The 19,033-nt window shown below is 53.6% G+C and overlaps 1 protein-coding gene across 5 annotated transcripts in view; it reads left to right on the top strand.

The window, feature by feature from the left end:
• Positions 1–19,033, top strand: part of GLI2 (GLI family zinc finger 2) — a 259,507-nt gene that overhangs the window by 188,236 nt on the left and 52,238 nt on the right. For 4 of the 5 annotated variants that reach the window (XM_023259244.2, XM_045033636.1, XM_045033635.1 and 1 more), the window contains one exon: positions 7,369–7,474. The exons of the other annotated variant lie outside the window; for it this stretch is intronic. In XM_023259244.2, coding sequence (XP_023115012.2) covers positions 7,369–7,474 — 106 coding nt within the window. The remainder of the gene's footprint in view (positions 1–7,368; positions 7,475–19,033) is intronic. 5 annotated transcript variants of the gene reach the window in all.

The raw sequence follows: 19,033 nt of genomic DNA, 5'->3' as shown, positions 1-19,033 counted from the left end.
AATCTCCTGTCCCCGGCTCCGAGGACACACACGGAGCCTGCTGCACCACGTGGGGTCAAGCTCCCAGCTTTGCAGATGGCCCCCACAGAGTACCTCGGGTGCACTCCCTATAGCAGGAATTGTGCTTGTTCTCTGGGGCCTCCGGAACACTCCGGCAGGGTCCTCCTACACTGCCTTTGTGGGGCGGACCTTAGGTGCGCTGGTGGGTCACCAGCGTAACTTTCATGTCCATCCTCTGGGCTATGTAAGCTCGGGATTGAGAGCCTGCCCTGGGCGGTGGGCAGCTTCCCTAGGGATTCTGGAGAAGGCTGAAGAGCTGCACCCACTGGGGCTCGAAACCTGTGCAGGTCAAGGCCACATCAGAGGGGTCTGAACAGAGGGGTCTGAACTGCAACCCTAGGCCAAACACACGCCGCTAAGAGAAGGAACATTCCATCTCTTCTCCGGAGTTGGTGCCATCATTTCTGATATCTTCTGGCTATCTTCTGGTATCTTCTGGAGCTATCTTTGGCTCCAGCATCCCTGAGAAGTGGGCCTGGGGTCTCCACAGGAACAGGAGAGAACACAGAGGCCTTGCGATGAGCCCAGCTTCACTGGCTAAAATGTAGATCATACCCGTACAGGCAGCAAGCTAGTGCCCAGCATCTGCTGAAGGGCTGGCCAGTCTTCCGGAGCCATCTGCACAGAAAATAAAGGTGCCGAACACCGTCCCTTCCCCACACAATTTACCAGTTTTCATTTGGTAGAGCGTCTTTCCCATTCCTGTTCGCTGAAGGGTTAAACAATTCAACTGACCAAGTTTGGCCTTCAGAGTGGAATCACGAATAGCATCCTCCCTCTATTGCGATGCAAGGGACCTCCCCGAAGGCTCGAAGGCTCGCTTGTCCAGGCCATCAATGCCCGCCCCCCGCCCCGGCTTCCCAGAGGGGAGAGGTGGGTTTGGTTTACGAAAATTGCATCATCAAAGGGGACCCGTCCTTGGAATCGCCGCCCTTCAGCACATGGGAGATGTCACCTGCCTGGGACGCGATCACACCGTCCTCTGCTTTGGGCTTCCCAGGAGCTGCGTTACCGCTGCCGCGCAGGGTGATGTAGCCAAGGGCACATTTCCCAGTGATGTTCACTGAACTTGTCAGCCCACGTGCAAGTCCCCCCACCTGTTGTTTTGGTTTGGGTTTTGGTTTTGGTTTTGCCAGCACAGGCACAGACACTAGGGACAGAATCGGTGGGGCACAGTGCGGTTTGGAGTAGCCACTGTGAGGCTCGTACAGATGGACCGTGTGGGAATGGGGTGCAGTCAGCAGGGTTCCACACGTGGGACACCTTTCCCGCAGTGCTCCGAGGTCCATGACCCATCCTCTCTGCCCAGCCCGCCTGCATAACGCAGTGAGTCAGGGAGCACCAAGTGGCATGAAGTGCACGTGGAGCAGTGGATGCCGCTTCTGAGTTCCTGCCTCGTGCATCTCAGTGTCCCTTGCAGCGAGGATCGGGGCCCTTGTTCACATCTCCGCTGAGACTCACAGTGATGAGGGAGGGCACGGCCGCTTACTGAGTTTTGGCAGTGTGCCAGACTCCGCAGACGTGCTGTGCGACAGCCGGGGTGGGTGCCGTTCCCACTTGCCAGGTGAAGACACTGAGGCCCAGGGTGCCTGTCACTTGCTAGCAAATGACAAAACCGGGCCTCACACCCAAGACCGTCTGGATCTATGGCTCATGTGCCTCTTGCCCTAGTATCCCAAGCTCCTTAGGCCACGGGGACATTTCACCCCCCCCTTGAGACTGTCATTTGACTGACGTGCAGCTCTGGAGTGATCCGGCTTTCAATCTGAGCGTGAAGTGCACTGTGCTGGACTTCAAGCCTGCTCGTCTGCCGATTTCGCTTTCCTCCACATGAGCACCTTCCTGCTCCAAAGACACGGGGTGTCTCTTCCGCCTGGCTCCTTCCGTGAAGGGGAAAGTGACCTGGTAAATTATCTGCACATTAGTGTGAGTTTGTTTCCGTGACCTTCCCAAGGTCTGTGTGCTTTTAAGAAAAGGAGTGAAACCGTTCCAGTGGGTATTACTCAAGATGCGAGGAATTATAAGGAGAAGGAACATGATCTGTTAGTCTTTCCCAGGGAATCCCAAGCAGAGTCCTCCACAGGGCAAGAGAAATTTGGAGGCCAGGAAGCCCTTTCTCGGCCCCCTAGAGCCATGCCAAATTGGAATGCTTCCATTTCGGCTTATTAGAGGCCACCTGGGACCCATCAAGTGTCTGTGATGCAGCCACAGCCCTGGCCAGCACGGTGACCTTGGGGCATGGGCCAGCTGCCCAAGCAAGATATGGGGACTCACACCCTGCCTTGGCCCCTGGCCTCCCGCTCAGGGCCCCAGGGACCGCACTGAGATGCATTTCTGCCTCATTGTAACTCAGACCTGCGTTGTGCTAGGACCAGGCCTCCTTCCAGAGACACCTGCTGGCTCCTCCCCTCGGTCAGTGCCAGGGCAATGCAGCTCCTCTCACTGAAACCCTTTGCTTCCCTGGGCCTGGGCCCAGGGTAGCCCGGCCCACATTCTCCGAGCTAATTGCCTCCGTGGTCTTAATGGAAATGACCACAGTAAGTGAAGACTGTGCTAATCCCTAGGGAGTGGACAGTCCAGCGAGCTGGGGGCCCCTAACACATCCAGTCTGTTCTGGAAGATGGCTGCTTTCTCCTCTCCAGCCCCTCCAGCTTTGGGCCAGCCTCTCTGGCCCTCTCTGAGCTCCGTCCTCAGGGCAGCACCTCCGTGATATAGCAACAGATGACTTCATCCGAGGAGAATTCCTCCAGCTGCTGGTGCAGCTGCCCGGTCATGTTTCGATGACCCAGTTTTCCTGATTCTGTGTCTGAACCCTCTGCTGACCTGCCCCGTCCTCGCTGGCAGAAATGCACCAGAGTCACTACTAATGGGGCTTCAACTAGAGCCGGGCTCGCCGAGGAGGGTCCTCTTTGCCCCCTTGCATTAGACCAAGGACACTGCCGACGCAAGACAACCTTCACCCCCAGGACCACCAGCCGAGCAGCACTTGGCTTTTAGACCTCAGCACAGAAAAATTCTGGGTTTCGGTATAAAAGCCCTCACACCACTGTCGCAGCTTCCCAGACTGGCCGTCTTTCCGTGTAGGATCAAAAACAAATGTGCGTTTTCTTCAGAGGGGGTGGGGTGAGCCGTAGAAAATTCAATCTTAGAGTTTCTTCCCCAGAAACTTAAAAAGAGAGCCATGTCTTTGAAATGACATATGGTGTGGGGTGTGTGTGTGTGTGTGTGTGTGTGTGTGTGTGTGTGTGTGTGTGTCTCCCCACCGGAAGGACATGGTTTAGTTTGGATTTTTTTTTAAGTTAAAAAAAGCGCCCACAATGAAAACAATGTGGAAGGATCTCGTCTCGTTCAGTATGTCCCTCAGAGGCAGCTCTCACTCTCTGTGTGTGTCTTCGTGTTCCTTGGGTGCTGCTGACGGCCTCTGGCCCGAGTGATTTCTCCCGAGTCCAGAATGGAATTTCTCCTGCAGCCCGGGTGAGGGGCTCTGAGCAAAGCCTTCACTTCTGAATGAGGGGCGCACGGGGACAGTCCATGCCGGTCTGAAAGGGTCCTGAGACCTCAGATGGGCTGGATCAGTCTTCATCCCGTGGGTTGCCTCGTGTGCACAGCTGGCCCCAGAGACAGCTGGCTGGGGCAGTGGTCCTACCTGTGGGCTCAGGTGACTGGACCCGGGGCTGGTGGACTGAGTGCCTCTCGAAGGGTTACTGGTCCCTAGTAGTGAGTTGTATGGATAGGGCCACAGCAATGAAGCAGTGTCTGTACCCGGAGCTCCTTCTGTGTCCTGCTCAGGGATCCCTCCTCAAGCCTCAATGTGTCACTGGTTGGGACAAGCATGGCTCTTACTCCGGGTTCACAAACAGCAGGATTGTCCTGGTAGGAAGGAACTTAACTCATCTAATTCCTACTGTACAAATGGGAACCGTAATGCCCAGAGAGGAGACAGGATTTCCCCAATGTCCCATGGCCTGGCCCGCAGTCCCGATTTAAGAGAAAGCCACGTCCCGCCATAAACCTCCACAGCCTGCACCCCAGTGATCGGGCAGAAAGAGAGCAGCCCCAGCTGCAGCAGAGCTCTGTGTCTTATGTCTCTGCCCAGAAGCCCCAGGGTCCTCCTTCCCATCACACACACACACACACACACACACACACACACATAGCAGCTGGCTTCAGCCTTGGCCCCACCTCCATTTCATGTTCACCTGGTAAACTACTATGAGCACTTCATTTCTGCAGATTTTATAGCTGTTTAGACCCGGGTGAAGTTGCCTTAACCCTGAGCAGAACACTCCTAGGCGGTGAGGTGGGGGGGAAGGTCTGGGCTCTGAGAGCATTAGGGGACCGCCTTCCACTTCTGCAGGTGGCAGGATGAGGGAGGAAAGGGGCACACCCGGGTTTGGCAGGGTGGGAGTGGGGGTGGAGGGGGTGGCCGGTGGGAGGACTGGAGATTCTGGGGTAAATATAGCCTGGGGTGCAGTGAAGACCAGGAATTGGTATCTGCAAAGTACTGAGAGCTGGGCCCAGTGCCGCATGAGCGTTTGTTAAACATAATATGTACTCAAGGTGGGACCAGGAGAAGCCCCGGGATCACCCTCCCACCCAGCGACTGCCTCTGGCCATTCATGAGCAGAGGGAAAAGCCCTCGACCAGCTGTCCAGCTGCCTTGGATTCTCTTCCGGGTTCTGTTGTTTATTATCCTTGTGACTTTGAGCGGAAGTCACCCCTTGCCTCCCATTTCCACATCTGTGAAATGGGCATAGCAGCCTATCCTGGCTGCCTCAGGGGGCTTTTGGGTATGCAGGGAAACACTCAGAAACACACAGGAGCAAAGTACTTTTATTTTATTACCAATACTATACTCTGGTCTGCCTGGCCACATTTAAAATAAAGAAACTTACAAGAAGCAAAAGGCCCTTTCCTGAACATCCGGGGAAGCGAACGCGGCTTCCGTGTTACGGGTCCCTGGGGGTTCAGGGAAGGCCGTCTCATCGCCCAGTCTGTAAGCAGGCCGGCACTGACCCCTCTGCCCTCCCCAGGTTTGCGGGGAGCTCTGAGCAACTTGTCCGACGCTGCACAGCTAGTAAAATAGTGTGTTCATAGTGGATCAGGGACTGCGGGGCTCCAAATGTTAGTGAGAATTGTCATCGGCAGTGGTATCATTTATGGAGTGTTTCCTGTATGCACAGGCACAGGGCTAAGCACTGCCCCTGCAGGAACCTTTTATGTTCATAGCAACCATAGAGGAGGTTACTGTTACCCATTCTCAGATGAACAAATGGTGACTCAGAGAAGGAGAGAGGCTCGCTTGATATCATGCAGCTGGTGAGCCCCAGGTTTGTGCTCTGGATCTCTGACTCCCAGGGGCTCTGGCATCCTGTTACTGCCACCAGGGTCACACCCGGGGTCCAGCCTCACCTCTCAGGGGACATGGACTGGCCTAAGGGAACAGCATGGTCGCTCCAGCAATCTCCAGCCCCGGAAGTGAGGGCCCGACCCAGAGGGATGGGACCCCACGTCTGGTGTCCTGTCTGATGGCCATGTCCCCTCTGAGGCCAAGATGTGTGGAGTCTGTGTTTGGCAAATTGATTTCATCAGGGTGAGAAGATTTGCTTTCTTTGTTCCCAGTCCCCATGAAAGGTGCCAGGATTGGGGGATGATGAGGATAAATTTGATTATGTAAAAATTCAGGTTAAAGTTTCAGGAGAGAAGTTTTCTTTTAGGAATCCATGGTGTTCGTGGGGTGCCTGGCTGGCTTAGGCGGTAGAGCACACGACTCTTGATCTCACGGTTGTGAGTTCGAGCCCCAACATTGGGTGTAGAGATTACGTAAAAATTAAAAGAAAATCTTGAAGAAAAGAATTCATGGTGTTCAACCCAACATCCATCAACAAATGAATGACAACCACATGGGGTACATCCATGCGATGGAATAGCATTCAGCCCTGAAAAAGGAAATCATGACACCTGCTACACCAGAGGAACCTTGAGGACATTATACTAAGTGACCTAAGCCAGACAGAAAAGGACACATGCTGTAGGATTCCTTCTACTCCTATGAGGCATGTGGAGTAGTCAGATCATAGAGACGGGAAGGAGAAGATGACTGCCAGGGGCTGGCGGGGAGGGAGAATGGTGAGTTAGTCTTTAATGGGAACAGGGTCTCCGCTGGGGAAGATGGAAATGTTCTGGAAATGGATGGTGGGCGTCCAGCAATTTGAATGTGTGAATGCTACTGAGCTGGACACGTAAAAATGGGTCAAAGGGTAAATATTATGTTACATATGCTTGACCACCACGAAAAGAGAACTCATAGTGCTTATAGTACAGTACCAGAATGCATTTGCACAGAAACTGTTAGCAGAGTTATGCATATATATTCATTACCGTGGGCTGCGCAGTCAGCTGGCTTGTACGCGTATAAAACAAACCCGTCCCCATTTCTTGCATAGATTCGGCGATCCAGACTCAACACTCCCACTGGCCCATGGCCTTCAGCCTAAGAACTGACTGAGAAATCTCCCCTTCTTAGCCCTTTTCCCCGGTCTACCTACTTTTTAAAGAGGCTTGTTTTCCTAAAGCCTATAATTATGTTTGCCTCCAGGGTACCCAGGAATTTTTTTTTTTAAGTAAGCAAAGAGCATCCTACAATTATCATGATGATTTGTTGAGGGCAGGCCAAGTGCAGACACAACCCTGGAAGCGATGTTCACGTGTTGGTGTTTGCGTCTTGGAGGCACCCACCAGCTCACTTGGGGTCAGTAATTAATACGAAGAGCTGGAGAATTAACAGGCCCACGTAGGTGTCCACTCTTTGCCGCCAGCAGGACGGGGGAGGCGGCTCGGTGGGATTGCGCCTTCCTGAGGCTGGCCGCAGCCGGGAGCGGGGCCCCGGCTTCACAGATGGTTCTAGGTAAACATTTCCAGCCAGGGTGACTGCAGCATCCGGATGCCGTCACCCGGGGCTGCCGGAGCCACACGCAGCCGAGGCCGAGATGGGCAGCAGCCCGTCGGCTCTGTCAGCCCTGATTTGTGGCTGAGCCTTAATCTCCCCGAGTTCAAAGAGCGCTTAGCTGCTTGTCTTTGTCAAGAGCGCGGTTGGGGATCTTTTATGTGAAAGATGTAGGATTCTCGGGCTGACTTTGATTATTTATTCATCCCCCTCCGTGGGTGTGTGATAGCCAGGGCACCGCGGAGCCCCCTGTCCTGGCTACTCTTGCTCTGAAATTCATTGAGCTTTAAAGCCCTTTGAAAATTGCTGTTTGAGGGAGGGGAAAAGTTTTTGAAGGCCTGTTTCTCTCTCCCACTCCACAGTGCCACAACACCTTTTGCCACCGTTTCATGCTCCCTTACCGATTGACATGAGACACCAGGAGGGAAGGTACCATTATGAGCCCCACTCTGTCCACGGCGTGCACGGGTAAGTTCTGCCCTCCACCCTCCACCCCAGCATGTTGTCACCTGTCACCCCGGAGGCCAGCAGCCTCAGCCACCTGTCATGCCTCCATCTGTCTTTCTGGATTTCCTGAGCTGCACTGTCCTGAGCTGATGGTCACCTCTGCCACCCGGGAGGGCGATGAGCCGGGACCCTGTGCACATGTGTTGGTGGGATCCCTCTGGTTCCCTAAGAATGAAGCCCCGCTTGGCTCACACGTCACCACCTCCAAGGCTGCAGGCTGTCCCGGTGTACCCATAGCACCTTGAGGCTCTGTGTGCACCCACGCAGTGGGAACCCCCTCCAGGCCAGAGGTCCTTCATAAGTACCGGGACTTTAGTTATATGTTGTCGTAGGATAATACTTCATAGCACCCTTTTTTACACGTCTCAGTTTAGAATATTAGAGAGTCACCCTGATGATAAGGACAAGCTCCATGTTATACTTTGGGGCCTATTCCCTCTCCCTGTTCTGAGATCCCCGGTAGAAGGGGCCTCACCCAGTGCCGTCTCGCTAAAACTAATCCTGCCCCTCTTTATTCCCACCTGAGTCTTCGAGGCCACAAAGTTTTCTTGGTCTTTGCGATTCAAAGACTCAGCCCGGTGCTGCCACATCCATTCTGCTTTCAGAGGAGAGGCTGGAACCTTATCCCTACCCCCACATCTCTGCTGCTCCTCACACCTGTCTTGGAGGGAGTCTATTGCAAAGGGCCAACCGGCCCCGGGGCCCCTCTAGACCCAGCCACCTCACCTGTCCACGCCAAGTCGCTGTTCACAGTCCTAGGACACACAGCCCTGCCACAGTTCCCCGTGCCCGGAATGCACCCTCCTCCTGGGGACCACACCGAGTGAGGGCCCTTCCCCCGGGATCATCTGTTTTCACACCTACCCCCCCCCCCAGCAGGCTCTGAACTTCCCTCTCATTGCCCCATTGCCAGTGGCCTATACACAACAGGTGCTTGATCAATGTTTGCTGAGTGAGAGCACTCCCCACCCACCCACCCACTGAAGACAAACCCTACTTCCTGCCTCTCCCAGCTCCTGTCTGAGTGAAGTCAGTGAACGCTTGCTGAGCCCGCCCCACCTTCAAAGCAAGCTCTGTACCTGATCAGGAGCCTGGAGACTGAGAAGGTCCCAGCCCTCAGGCGGCTCCTGTTTCTGGGCACCCATTGTTGCCTCCCCAAGGCAGAGCCAATCTGGGACTTTGCTTTTCTTTCCTTTAACGTATCTTTTACTTTGAAACAATTTCAGACATGTGAAAACAGTTGCAAAAATAGTACAAAGATTTCCATTATCCCCTCCACTGTTCACATCTTACGTGACCAAAAAGACTGATACAGTGTCATTGACTAACTTGTAAATCTTACCCACATTTCCTCAGTTTCCCCACTAATTTCTTTTTTTTTTTTTTCCTGTTCAGGATCCAGCCTTTGCATTTAGCAGTCAAACCTCCTTCAATCTGAGATAGTGGCTTAGTTTCTCTTGTCTTTCATGATGACCCTCTCGAAGAGGACAGGCCAGTACAAAATGTGCAGATGTCCTCGATTTGGGACACTTACGTGAAAGTTGCCTCATGATTAAATTCAGAATAGGGGCACTTGGGTGGCTCAGTCGGTTAAGCATCTGACTCTTGGTTTCAGCTCAGGTCATGATCTCACGGTTCCGTGAGTTCGAGCTGGGCATCAGGCTTTGTGCTGACATGGTAGAGCCTGCTTGGGATTCTCTCTCTCCCTCTCTCTCTCTCTCTCTCTCTGCCCCTCCCGAGCTCATGCTTTCTTTGTCTTTCTCAAAAATGAATAAATAAACTTAAAAAAAATTCCAGAATAAGCATTTTGGGCTATAATACCTTAAAAGTGGTTTGGTGCCCCTTCCTAGTACATCATGCCATGCACATGATGGTAATACTTCTCGTCATGGGAGATGTTAATTTTTCTCATCACTGGAAATCACTTAGTTAACGTGAGGTCTGCTGGGTTTCTCTACTTTAAAGCTGGTCCCTTTGTAAGTAATAAGTATCTTGGGTGGTGATACTTGGATAATATGTAAATATCCTGTGTCCCATCATATCTTCACCCACTAACTTTAACATCCATGGACAGTTCTCAACAGAAACTAATTACTAGTGTTTGCCAAATGGTGATTTTCTATTTCCATCATTCCTTCCACGTTTATCACCTGGAATTCTCCTGTAAGAAATAGTCCCTTCTCCCCTGTGTCTTTCTTTCTTTGGCTATTTACTTACACCAAATAAATGTCTGGATAGTCGTGTTACTCTGAGGTATATTCTGTTGTGGTCACTATTTTTGTGTGGTTGCAGCGACCACAGATTTGGACTTTGGGAGTCCCCTAGAGTCGTCTCCCGGGTCTTTCAAATACTGGAAGTTTCTCATTTCGTGGCAGCGCGTGTCGCCGGTTCTCACTTGACTAGGGCCTGCTGCTGGTCCAGCTGGTAGGTGATGGGGCCCTTGCAGCCCTCTGCCCACCTCCCAGCCCCTCCAGCCGCAGGGGCTGAGACTACAGCTCTGGCGGCTAGCTTATGGGGGATGCACACATTTGGAGCTAGTGAATCATCCAAAAATTGCTCAGTCGATAGCATCTGAGAACCGAAGGAGAATCAAGGAAGCTGAGTCCCTATTTGGGAGGGGATTGGAGTTGCCGACTTTCTGCTCTTGAGAAGTACTGGGGCTCATTCAGTGACACAGATCTCGGAAAGCAGACCCGCAGGAAGTGTCCCCTGCAAGGGACCCGGTGCTGGTCAGAGACATGGGTGGTGCCGGTGGCTCCTTGGAGGCACAGCCCACGCAGGATTGCAGCACCGTGAGGTGACTATCTTGGCTCACATGTCCGCACAAACCTGGCGACCACAGCAGAGCTATAATAAGACCCCACCATTGACGACTGCCATTTCTCATAATAATTCCGACCTACTAAACAGGCTCTGTTATATTTCATGTTCTCATCTCTCTTAATCCTCTCAACAGCCCTGTAAGACAGGCATTTCATACCATCCCATTTTACAGAAGAAACTGAGGCAGCACAGAGAGGTTAAATAACTAATCACCAGGGTCACCCACTTAGGGAGTGGGAGAGTTAGAAATCTAATTACAACCTCCTGACCCCAGGCCCTCAGCTGCACGCTGGGCTCTCTCCTGGGGGCACATAGATAAGCACTGGTCTCCTGGACAGGCCCAGCTGATTCCTTCTTGAAAGCACACAGAGCCCTTTGTTAGGGCACCACCCCCTCAGTCAGTGGTTCCCCAAACCTCTGGACCTGCAGCATCAGCATCCTCTGTTAGGAATACGGATTCTCAGGCCCTAGGCCAGACTGCTGAGTCAGAGACTGGGGTAGGGCTCATGTTTGGGTTTAACATGCCCCCAAGCGATGCTTCTATGGGCCTCCCGTCACTGAATGAGGGAGCCCTGACGGGAGCCCTCAGTGCTGTCCCCCTGGGGCTGATGGAGATCTAAGAGATGGTCCCTGAGTCTTCTCCAGGCTTTGTCATTCACTGGCCTTCGGTTGGACACAAGTCATGTCCCCTCTCTGGGCCTGCTTCCTTCCCGGACAGTGAAGGGTGCGGCATGGGCAGAACACCGGTAGAAGCAGAAAGCCTTAGTGGCAGGCAGCTGGGGACGTCTGGCCAGATCAGTGGGCCTGTGGAAATGGCCTTGTCACTCACTGGCCCAGATGACTCTTTCACCAGACTTGATACCTGAGGGGCAGTGAATTAGTCTCCTGTTGCTGCTATAACAGTTTACCCAGTGGCACAACACGATACTAACTTATTCTCAGATAGTTCTGGAGGCCAGAAGTCTAAAGTAAATCAAGGTATTGGTAGGGCTCATTCCTTCTGGAGACTCCAGAGGAGAATCTAGCTTCTTGAGTTTCATCGTTTCTGGAGGCTCCCCGTGATCCTTAGCCGGTGACCCTTGCCTCTTGTCACATTGCCTTTTCTCCCCTGCTTCTGTCCTCACATTCTCTTCCTCTTCTATAATACTCTTCTCTCTCTGCCTCTCTTATAAAGATGCCAGTGAGGGCTTTTAGGGTCCCCCCCCCCAGGTAATCCAAGATAATCTTCCTGTCTCAAGATCCTTAATTCTATAACATCTGCAAAGTCCTCTTTTCCCCTAGAAGGTTACAGTCACAGATGCCAGGGATTAGGGCCTGAATGTCTCTGGGGCTTATTTGGATCCCCAAACCCCCATGGCCAGTATGGCATCACCCAGGAGAATATAACAAAAGGCGTCAGCCATGTGTGCAGGGCCTCCGGGAGGCCAGGCTCTGCCAGGGATTCAGGTATGCTATATCGGTTTCACCTTCCCCACTGCCCTGTGAGATGCAGCTGGTGAGCTTCAGAGGGGGGCATCGACTTCCTGCCCAGTCGGCCCTGCGAGGTGGCATGCCGTCCCCCTTCCCCAGCTAGGGAGGGGCTCACCTGGTTAACACCCCAGTGACGGGCAGAAGCACTGTGTTCCCAAAGCCCCGTGCCCTGCCAGGATGCGCTTTCAAGGGCTCCACATAATCCTCGGGACAGTCGGTCCCCACCCGGCCACACGGGGACACTGGCCAGTACTTCAGGGCTGGCCTGGGGCCCTGGGAAGTCCACCCCTTCCCTCTCCCGCACCGGTGCCTCAGGTGGGAAACAGGACGAAGCCTACACGAAAAAAACGGCCCCGGTGGCTCTGGCTTCTGTGATTAATGCGGTTGGAGCCTGGGGGAGCGCCCGATCCATCAAGCCCCTGCGGTAGCCCACGCCGCCTCTGCGGCGCTAAGTGCGTCTAATTACACAAACGTTGCGCAGCAAATGAGGTGCGGTGTCGTCTCTTGTCTGCGGGGTGGGGGCCTCCGCCTACGGCTCCGCGCCGGGGCCGCTGCCCATTGGCTGTCCTGGGCCCCACAGTCTGGTGATTGGGCGCCTCGGGCGCATGCGCTCTGGAGACAGTGCTGCACCGCGCGTGCGCCGGAGATCCTCCCGCTAGACCAGGGAAGTGCTCTGCCACCGACCCTGCCAGCCCACCTGGCCTTGAACCCCCGCGCTGAACTCAGCCGACCAATCCGAAAGGATTTACCTGAGTTTCTCCTTCTGTAATAGGCCATAATAATAGCACTTGTCCCATCTGAGGAGTTGTTTTGAGAATGAAATGGGGTCATATAAGTAAAACAGGCATTCAGTGGATGTTAACGGTGAATATTCTCACAGTTGCTATGTCCGTTTGCTTATTGGAGGGCGGGGGGTGTCATTGCAGGCCGAGGGACCTTGTGGTGGAGGTAGGCCATGACATGACCTTCAAAGAGGATTCTGTCTGGTGGCCGTGACATAAGAAGGTGGAAAATAGGACTGAAGAAGTACCACTGGGGATGGGGAGGCGTGGGGCCTTTTTTTCTCCCAGTTGAAAGACTTTGGACTTTATCCCCTTGGCAACCAGGAGCGAGAGGGAGGGGTCAGATTTATTTCCAGGGTGCTTGTAGGAGCAGCTAGGGGATGGAGAGGAGAAGTGGGGGAACCCAGCAAAGACACCAGCCAGAGCCTGTCATCGTGTCCCAGGCAGATGAGGAGCAGGGTCCAGGCTGACTGTCCTCCCCTCCAACAGGCCGCTACAGAGGGGAGAGTGGGGTATACGGTTCAGTGTGTGGAAACCCAGCCCGCACAGCCCAGCTGGACGGCCTCCTCCTCGATGCCTGCCCCCCACCCTGACACAGCCAACGTTCCCTGTCCCCTGGAGGTGCAAACCCACAGCAGGACTTGCATAGCTCCTTAATGCTCAAGTGGTTCTAGAAGAGTACCTGGCACTGTCGGTGGACTCTGTGGGCAGCATTTCTTTTCTTTTCTTATTTTTATGTTTATTTAGTCTTGAGACAGACAGAGACAGAGCATGAGTGGGGGAGGGGCAAAGAGAGAGGGAGACACAGCATCTGAAGCAGGCTCCAGGCTCTGAGCTGTCAGCACAGAGCCCAAAGCAGGGCTCGAACTCACAAACTGTGAGATCATGACTTGAGCCTAAGTTGAAAGCTTAACAGACTGAGCCACCCAGGTGCCCCTTGGGGCAACATTTCTTATCTGTATAAACCACAAGTGGTGCGGAGATAAATGGGCAGGGGGGTTGTTTCTGCTGGTCAGGTGGGGTTCTCTTGTGACCCCCACCCCCAACTTCCCCTGGGAATATGATCCTGAGTGGCTGAGAGTCCATTCTCGAGAGCGAGAAGGAAAGGCCGGCCAGTCAGTGGGGGCAAACATTCCCTGTAGACTTTCCATAGCCTTGTGACTGCTGGTGGGAAACGGGGGGGGGGGGGGGGGGTGCAGGGAGGGGCGGCTCTTTGGATCCCCTCCTGGCCCCTGCCCTTGGAAACAGGCTTGCTAGGCATAGTGGGGACAGAGGCTGAGGCATGGCATGGCATGCAGGGCCCCCAGCTGGAGCTCCCCACTTGCCCCCTGTAAGCAGTCACGTAAGCAGGAGTGTGGGAATCAGTGGGCCAGGATCAACCCGTGCCCTGTCGTGGAAGGGGTCAACCTTCCACTCCCCGTGTGGCTTATGGGGTCCTTCTCATCCCCGCCCAGCCATGGGGCGTCAGAGAGGACCAATTCCAGCTGCTTCCAGCCCAGGAGGGTACGCAGAGATCATCTCGTCCTGCAGTTCTCAAACCTGGCTGCGAATCTCAACTCGGGTCTGTCTTAAAGATGCACATTCTTAGGCCCAAGCCTAGAAGTTCTGGTTCTTTGGGGCTAAAAGGAGGACCGGGAATCTGTTTACAGACACCCACAGGCCAGCACTTGGGGACCGCCGTGAGCCACTCTGCTTATTTTATACCCAAGAAAACAGGCCCGGGGCTGTGTGTCGGCTTTCCAGAGTCCTAGAATCAGCAGGCTCTAGGCCTTTCCCTCTCAGTGATAACGGGTCCAAAGTACGAGGTGTTAAAAATCCCCCGGTTCCTTTTTATCACCCATTCACAGATGCAGTCCCCATAAGTTGACCTAAATCTGTGCACATTCTCGGCTTGCAGAAGGGGGTGAGCTTCTGGAACGAGGGCAGCTACATCTTCCCAACCATGAGAAGGACAGTCCCTTTCTCTCTCCTCGTGCCTGATTCCATACCTGACCTCTGACATCCGTGGTGATGGCTGAACCTGCAGCACTAGCCTAGGTTCTAGAGCTGACCACCACTAGTCACTGCCATCAGGGCCACTTGATCCTGAGCTGTATGTAGTTGGTGAGCAGGGTTCCAGCGGTCACGGCCCAAGGCCACCCGTATAGACAAGGAGAGAGGAGGGGGGCGGTCTTGCTAGGGACAGATGGCTCTGGGGCTTTAGCTATCAATTCATGTGAAGTCAGCATGAGGGCCCAGGTAGTTTGAGAAAAGAGGAAACGCCAGCTGGTGGGTGCGAGGGCCTGTGCCTTCCACCATCATCTGCACACTTTGTCACACGTGCAAATTATCCAGAGACCCCCTGAGAGAGCTGTTAAGGATGTCTGAACCCACCTCGTCCTGGTGCCTGCATATTAATGGGGATGTTTAAGCCCCTCTGTTGGTGTACTTCACAACGTAGTTGCTGTTGCTGGCCGAGCTCCTGAACTTTCTATTCTGGAGGGATTTGAAGATGGCTTTTTCCAAGGTCAGTGTTCCATAAAGACTGCACCAGCTCGTCGTGAGATTAATAAACATGCAACCTGCTTTGTTTGGGGCCCCTGACAGCCCTGTCCTCAGCCCGCCTCGAGGCAGTAATATTTTCTGGTTGGTTCACGGTTCACCAGGTTCACGGTTCACAGAGGACTGGCTTTGTGTTTCGCAAAGAACGTTCTCTTCCCTCAGCAAATGTGCGCACTTCTTTTCAGAGATTCGTGGAAACAAGGAAGAGACTTTGGGAGGGCATATCTGCCTGGCTTCCGGGCTGAGATGCTGGGTGGGTCCACAGTTGCCCACCAGAGGCCTCGTCCTCCTCCTCACTGGGGTCCAAGTTGTCCTTTTATCGCTAGGGAGCGCTCCTTAAAACCCGCTGTAACCGACCACTTCCTTCTCAGAGCAATGGGATGGCAGGTAGATGCAGAGCCCAGAGAACTGTGGAGTTGGCCTCCCCTCATGGCTCTCTGAGGGCCGAGTGGCTAATAAGTGTGGAACCTTGGCTCAAGGTGATGTGAGTGACCCTCAGAGACCCCTCTGGGCAGCAGGTCGCTGGGGGCAGGCTGACTGAGGTGCAGGGTCCAGCCCTCTGGATTTAACTGTCACCTGCTCCCTACAAGGAAAGCAACGTTGTCACATTTGCTTGCTAAGTGGAGAAACTGAGGCACAGTGAGGTTGACCACTTTCTCTAGTGACATCCTCCTAGTAAGTAGCAAAGCTAGGACTGGAACCCGGGCAGTTTGACCCTAGAGGCCCCCTCTCTGCATGGACCTTTCTGCTAAAGACTCTCCCGGCTCTAAGAGCTTCAGATTCCCGGCTCCAGGAACGGGCTCTGCGGTGTGGGACAGACAGCTCATTTATAATGGAATCTGGCCTGTAAAAGTTTAATGAGGAGCGTGTCTGATAAGCCAGCCTGCTCTTTGATCTTTGCTGAACGCTGGCCCCTCGCAGAAGAGGAGCTGCCTGGCTCTGGGCTTTGGAGAGAGCCTGTGCGGTCAGCCCAGGGCAGGAGGGGCCCCGGGAGTGAAAGGCATCTTGATGTGCAGAAAGGAGGCGGGTCTGCACTGGGGGAGGGCATATGCAAAGCAGGCATAGGGAAGGGCTTCCTGGTGGGAAAGTCCTGCAGGGTTGAGAGGTGGTCTTTCTGGTTCTCCTGTCCCACTGGGCCACCATCCTCTTGAGCATTGCACATCCTACACCCCCAGGATTTGGGCAGGATGGGGTGGGGCCAGGGTTCAAATCCTGCCTATGCCACTTACACCCTTCATGTCTTTGGTCTGGCTGTTTAACTCTGTGAGCCTTGGTTTCCCCATCTCTAAAGTGGGGATCCAGGGACCCCTGGATGGCTCAGTCTGTTAAGCCTCCGACTTCGGCTTAGGTCATGATCTCACAGCTCGTGAGAGCCCCACGTCGGGCCCTGTGCCAACAGCCTAGAGCTTGCTTCGGTTTCTCCTTCTGTCTCTGCCCCTCCCCCACTCTCACTCTGTCTCGATAAATAAATAAATAAATAAATAAATAAATAAATAAATATGGGGATACAACAGCATCCCATGGGGTGGGCTTGAGGATTAGGTGAGTGGGTGTACGTAAAGCACATAGAACAGCCCCTGGTACATCGTGAGCTCCGGACAATGATTTGCCCTTTTCACCCTCGTGCTGATACCAGAAGTAAAGCCACATTTCATCCCAGGTACTCTACTGGGTGCTGGGCAGATGTTATCATATCCAGTACCCCCAACACCTTGTAAGGTGAGTGATAGTCTCCCCATTTTGTGGAGCAGAAAAACAGAACCCAGAATGTGAGAGCTCCCCAAGATCATTCAGCTGGTATGTGAGATCTGACTCTCCATCCTGAGCCTTTCTCTATGCCATGATTGTCCTTGGAGAGGAAGTAACATCTCGTTGCAGGTCTTAGGGCTACGGCGGGTTATCCCTGCCGGCAAAGATGGGAACAGAACAATAGTCAACCCAAAGGAATTAATCAGTAGGAATAAAAAATTTTTTTAATTTTTTTTTTTTTTTTTTTTTTGAGAGGGAGAGCACGCGCTCACAGGGGAGAGGCAGAGAGAGAGGGAGACACAGAATCTGAAGCAGCCTCCAAGCTCCAGGCTCTGGGCTGTCAGCACAGAGCCCGACTCAGGGCTTGAAACCACGAATTGTGAGATCACCACCTGAGCCGAAGTCGGACACTTAACTGATTGAGCCACCCGGGTGCCCCACTAGGAGTAAAATTTCAGTTTGTGGGATAGATTGGCCTTTGAGGTGGGATCCTCTCCCAGGGCACATGGTCGGGTTGCCCACTCTGGCTGGAAGCTGATGCCAGTGCCCAGAATGCATTCGCATTCAGCCTAGCTCATTGCTGCTGGCTTTCCTGGAGGTCACTCCTGCTGGCCTTGGTCAACCACGGTTGGGGGGACTCGTGAGCAGTGCCCTGCCCCTGCGTCCCACTGCTCTCTGAGCATCCAGCACTGTGGCCGGCATTGCTGTGTCACTTACTCGTCCTGGTGCCCGTGGAGAAGAAGAGGTACACTGGGCACGGTGGGAGCCTTTTCTCCCATTCTCTCCTGCCTGGAGCTGCATTTCTGAGATGTGAACTTGACCCGCCCTGCCCAAGCAAGTAGAGTTTAGCTGTTGCCTAACTCAGGGGGGCGGGAAGGTCTGAGCGCTCATTCATCTGACGTCACCCACCCAAGGCTAGGATGTGCCAGCCTTGTGCCAGGTGTTGGGGATACAGGCCCAAGGAAGCCCACTGTTGCTGCCCATATGCATCTCATGGTCTTGGAGGGGAAGGAGGAGAAATGGGGCAGTTACAGAGTCGTGTACTGGAAAGGGGGTGGGGAGAGCCCAGAACACCAAGAAACCAGGAATGGAAAGCATTTACCAGAAGGAAGCCATGGGCAGCCTGTCTGTCCCCAGCTCAGCCCTAGCCCCAGCCTGCCATGGGGCTCCAGGGCCTTCTTGGGGTTGCCCCTGTACCAATGAGGGCCTCCACTCCCAGGCAGACACAGATCCCAGTGTGAAAGAGGGGGCCTTTTCAATGCACACACTAATGGACTCAAAATTGGGTAAAAATCGGCAGCACACCCACCTCTAAGAAGACTTTTTATCTAAACTATTTGGAATTATCCATCTAGTTTTGACAGGCATCCAGGAAAGGAAATTCCACACACCACTTTGGCAGGCCAGGCCAGAGTTGAAGAATTCTCACTGTGGAGGAGGTTCCCTGCGTGTAAGCCACCCGCCATCAGGGACTTTTCTCGTGGCCTAAACCTAGACCCCTAGGGCAGTGTGATGAAACCCTCCTGCCCTCCACCCACGGCTCCCCTTCCAGCCCCCTGGCATTTGCCCTGTGGTATGACAGTCCCCATAAAGCCGTGACGTTCTGGAAGATTCGGCTCGAACTGCGCTCAGTCTCTGGCTGTTCTTACAGACAAAGGCCTCACATACGCAGGGGTTAACCCCAGCACAGGTCACCTGGAGAGGACCTAATCCGGGCCTCTTCCCGGGGGCCAGCTGTGTTCTTGCCCCACCCCCATCCCCCACACATGGCTCAAATCCAAGGCCTCTCCCACCACCCCCTCCCCAGCTCTGTCTAAGTCATCACTTGGCTACGAAAAGTCTCCTTGATACTTCCCTCTTGTCTTTTATCCTTTTGGTTTTTATGTTTGAAAAAGCTGATAACCTTCCTATCCTTCTGTTCCAAGGGAGCAGAGGGGGAATGTGATAAAGGGTGGGCAATCGAATTAACCCCTGTTGCCTGCGTGGCTAGATCTTAACCAAGTCCATGTGTATGGCCTCCTTTGTCGGTGCAGTTTTATAACCTAATTTCCCTACCAAAACATCAGTGTTTACTTAGTAAGAAATCTGCTCTTTGTCAGCTGAAAACAGTGATTTCTTTATTACGGCTCTGTGTAGGGAGTGACAGCTGAAAGCC

Source organism: Felis catus, chromosome C1 (assembly GCF_018350175.1).
Source record: "Felis catus isolate Fca126 chromosome C1, F.catus_Fca126_mat1.0, whole genome shotgun sequence".
Lineage (NCBI taxonomy): Eukaryota > Metazoa > Chordata > Mammalia > Carnivora > Felidae > Felis > Felis catus.
This window is presented reverse-complemented; position numbering and strand designations above follow the sequence as displayed.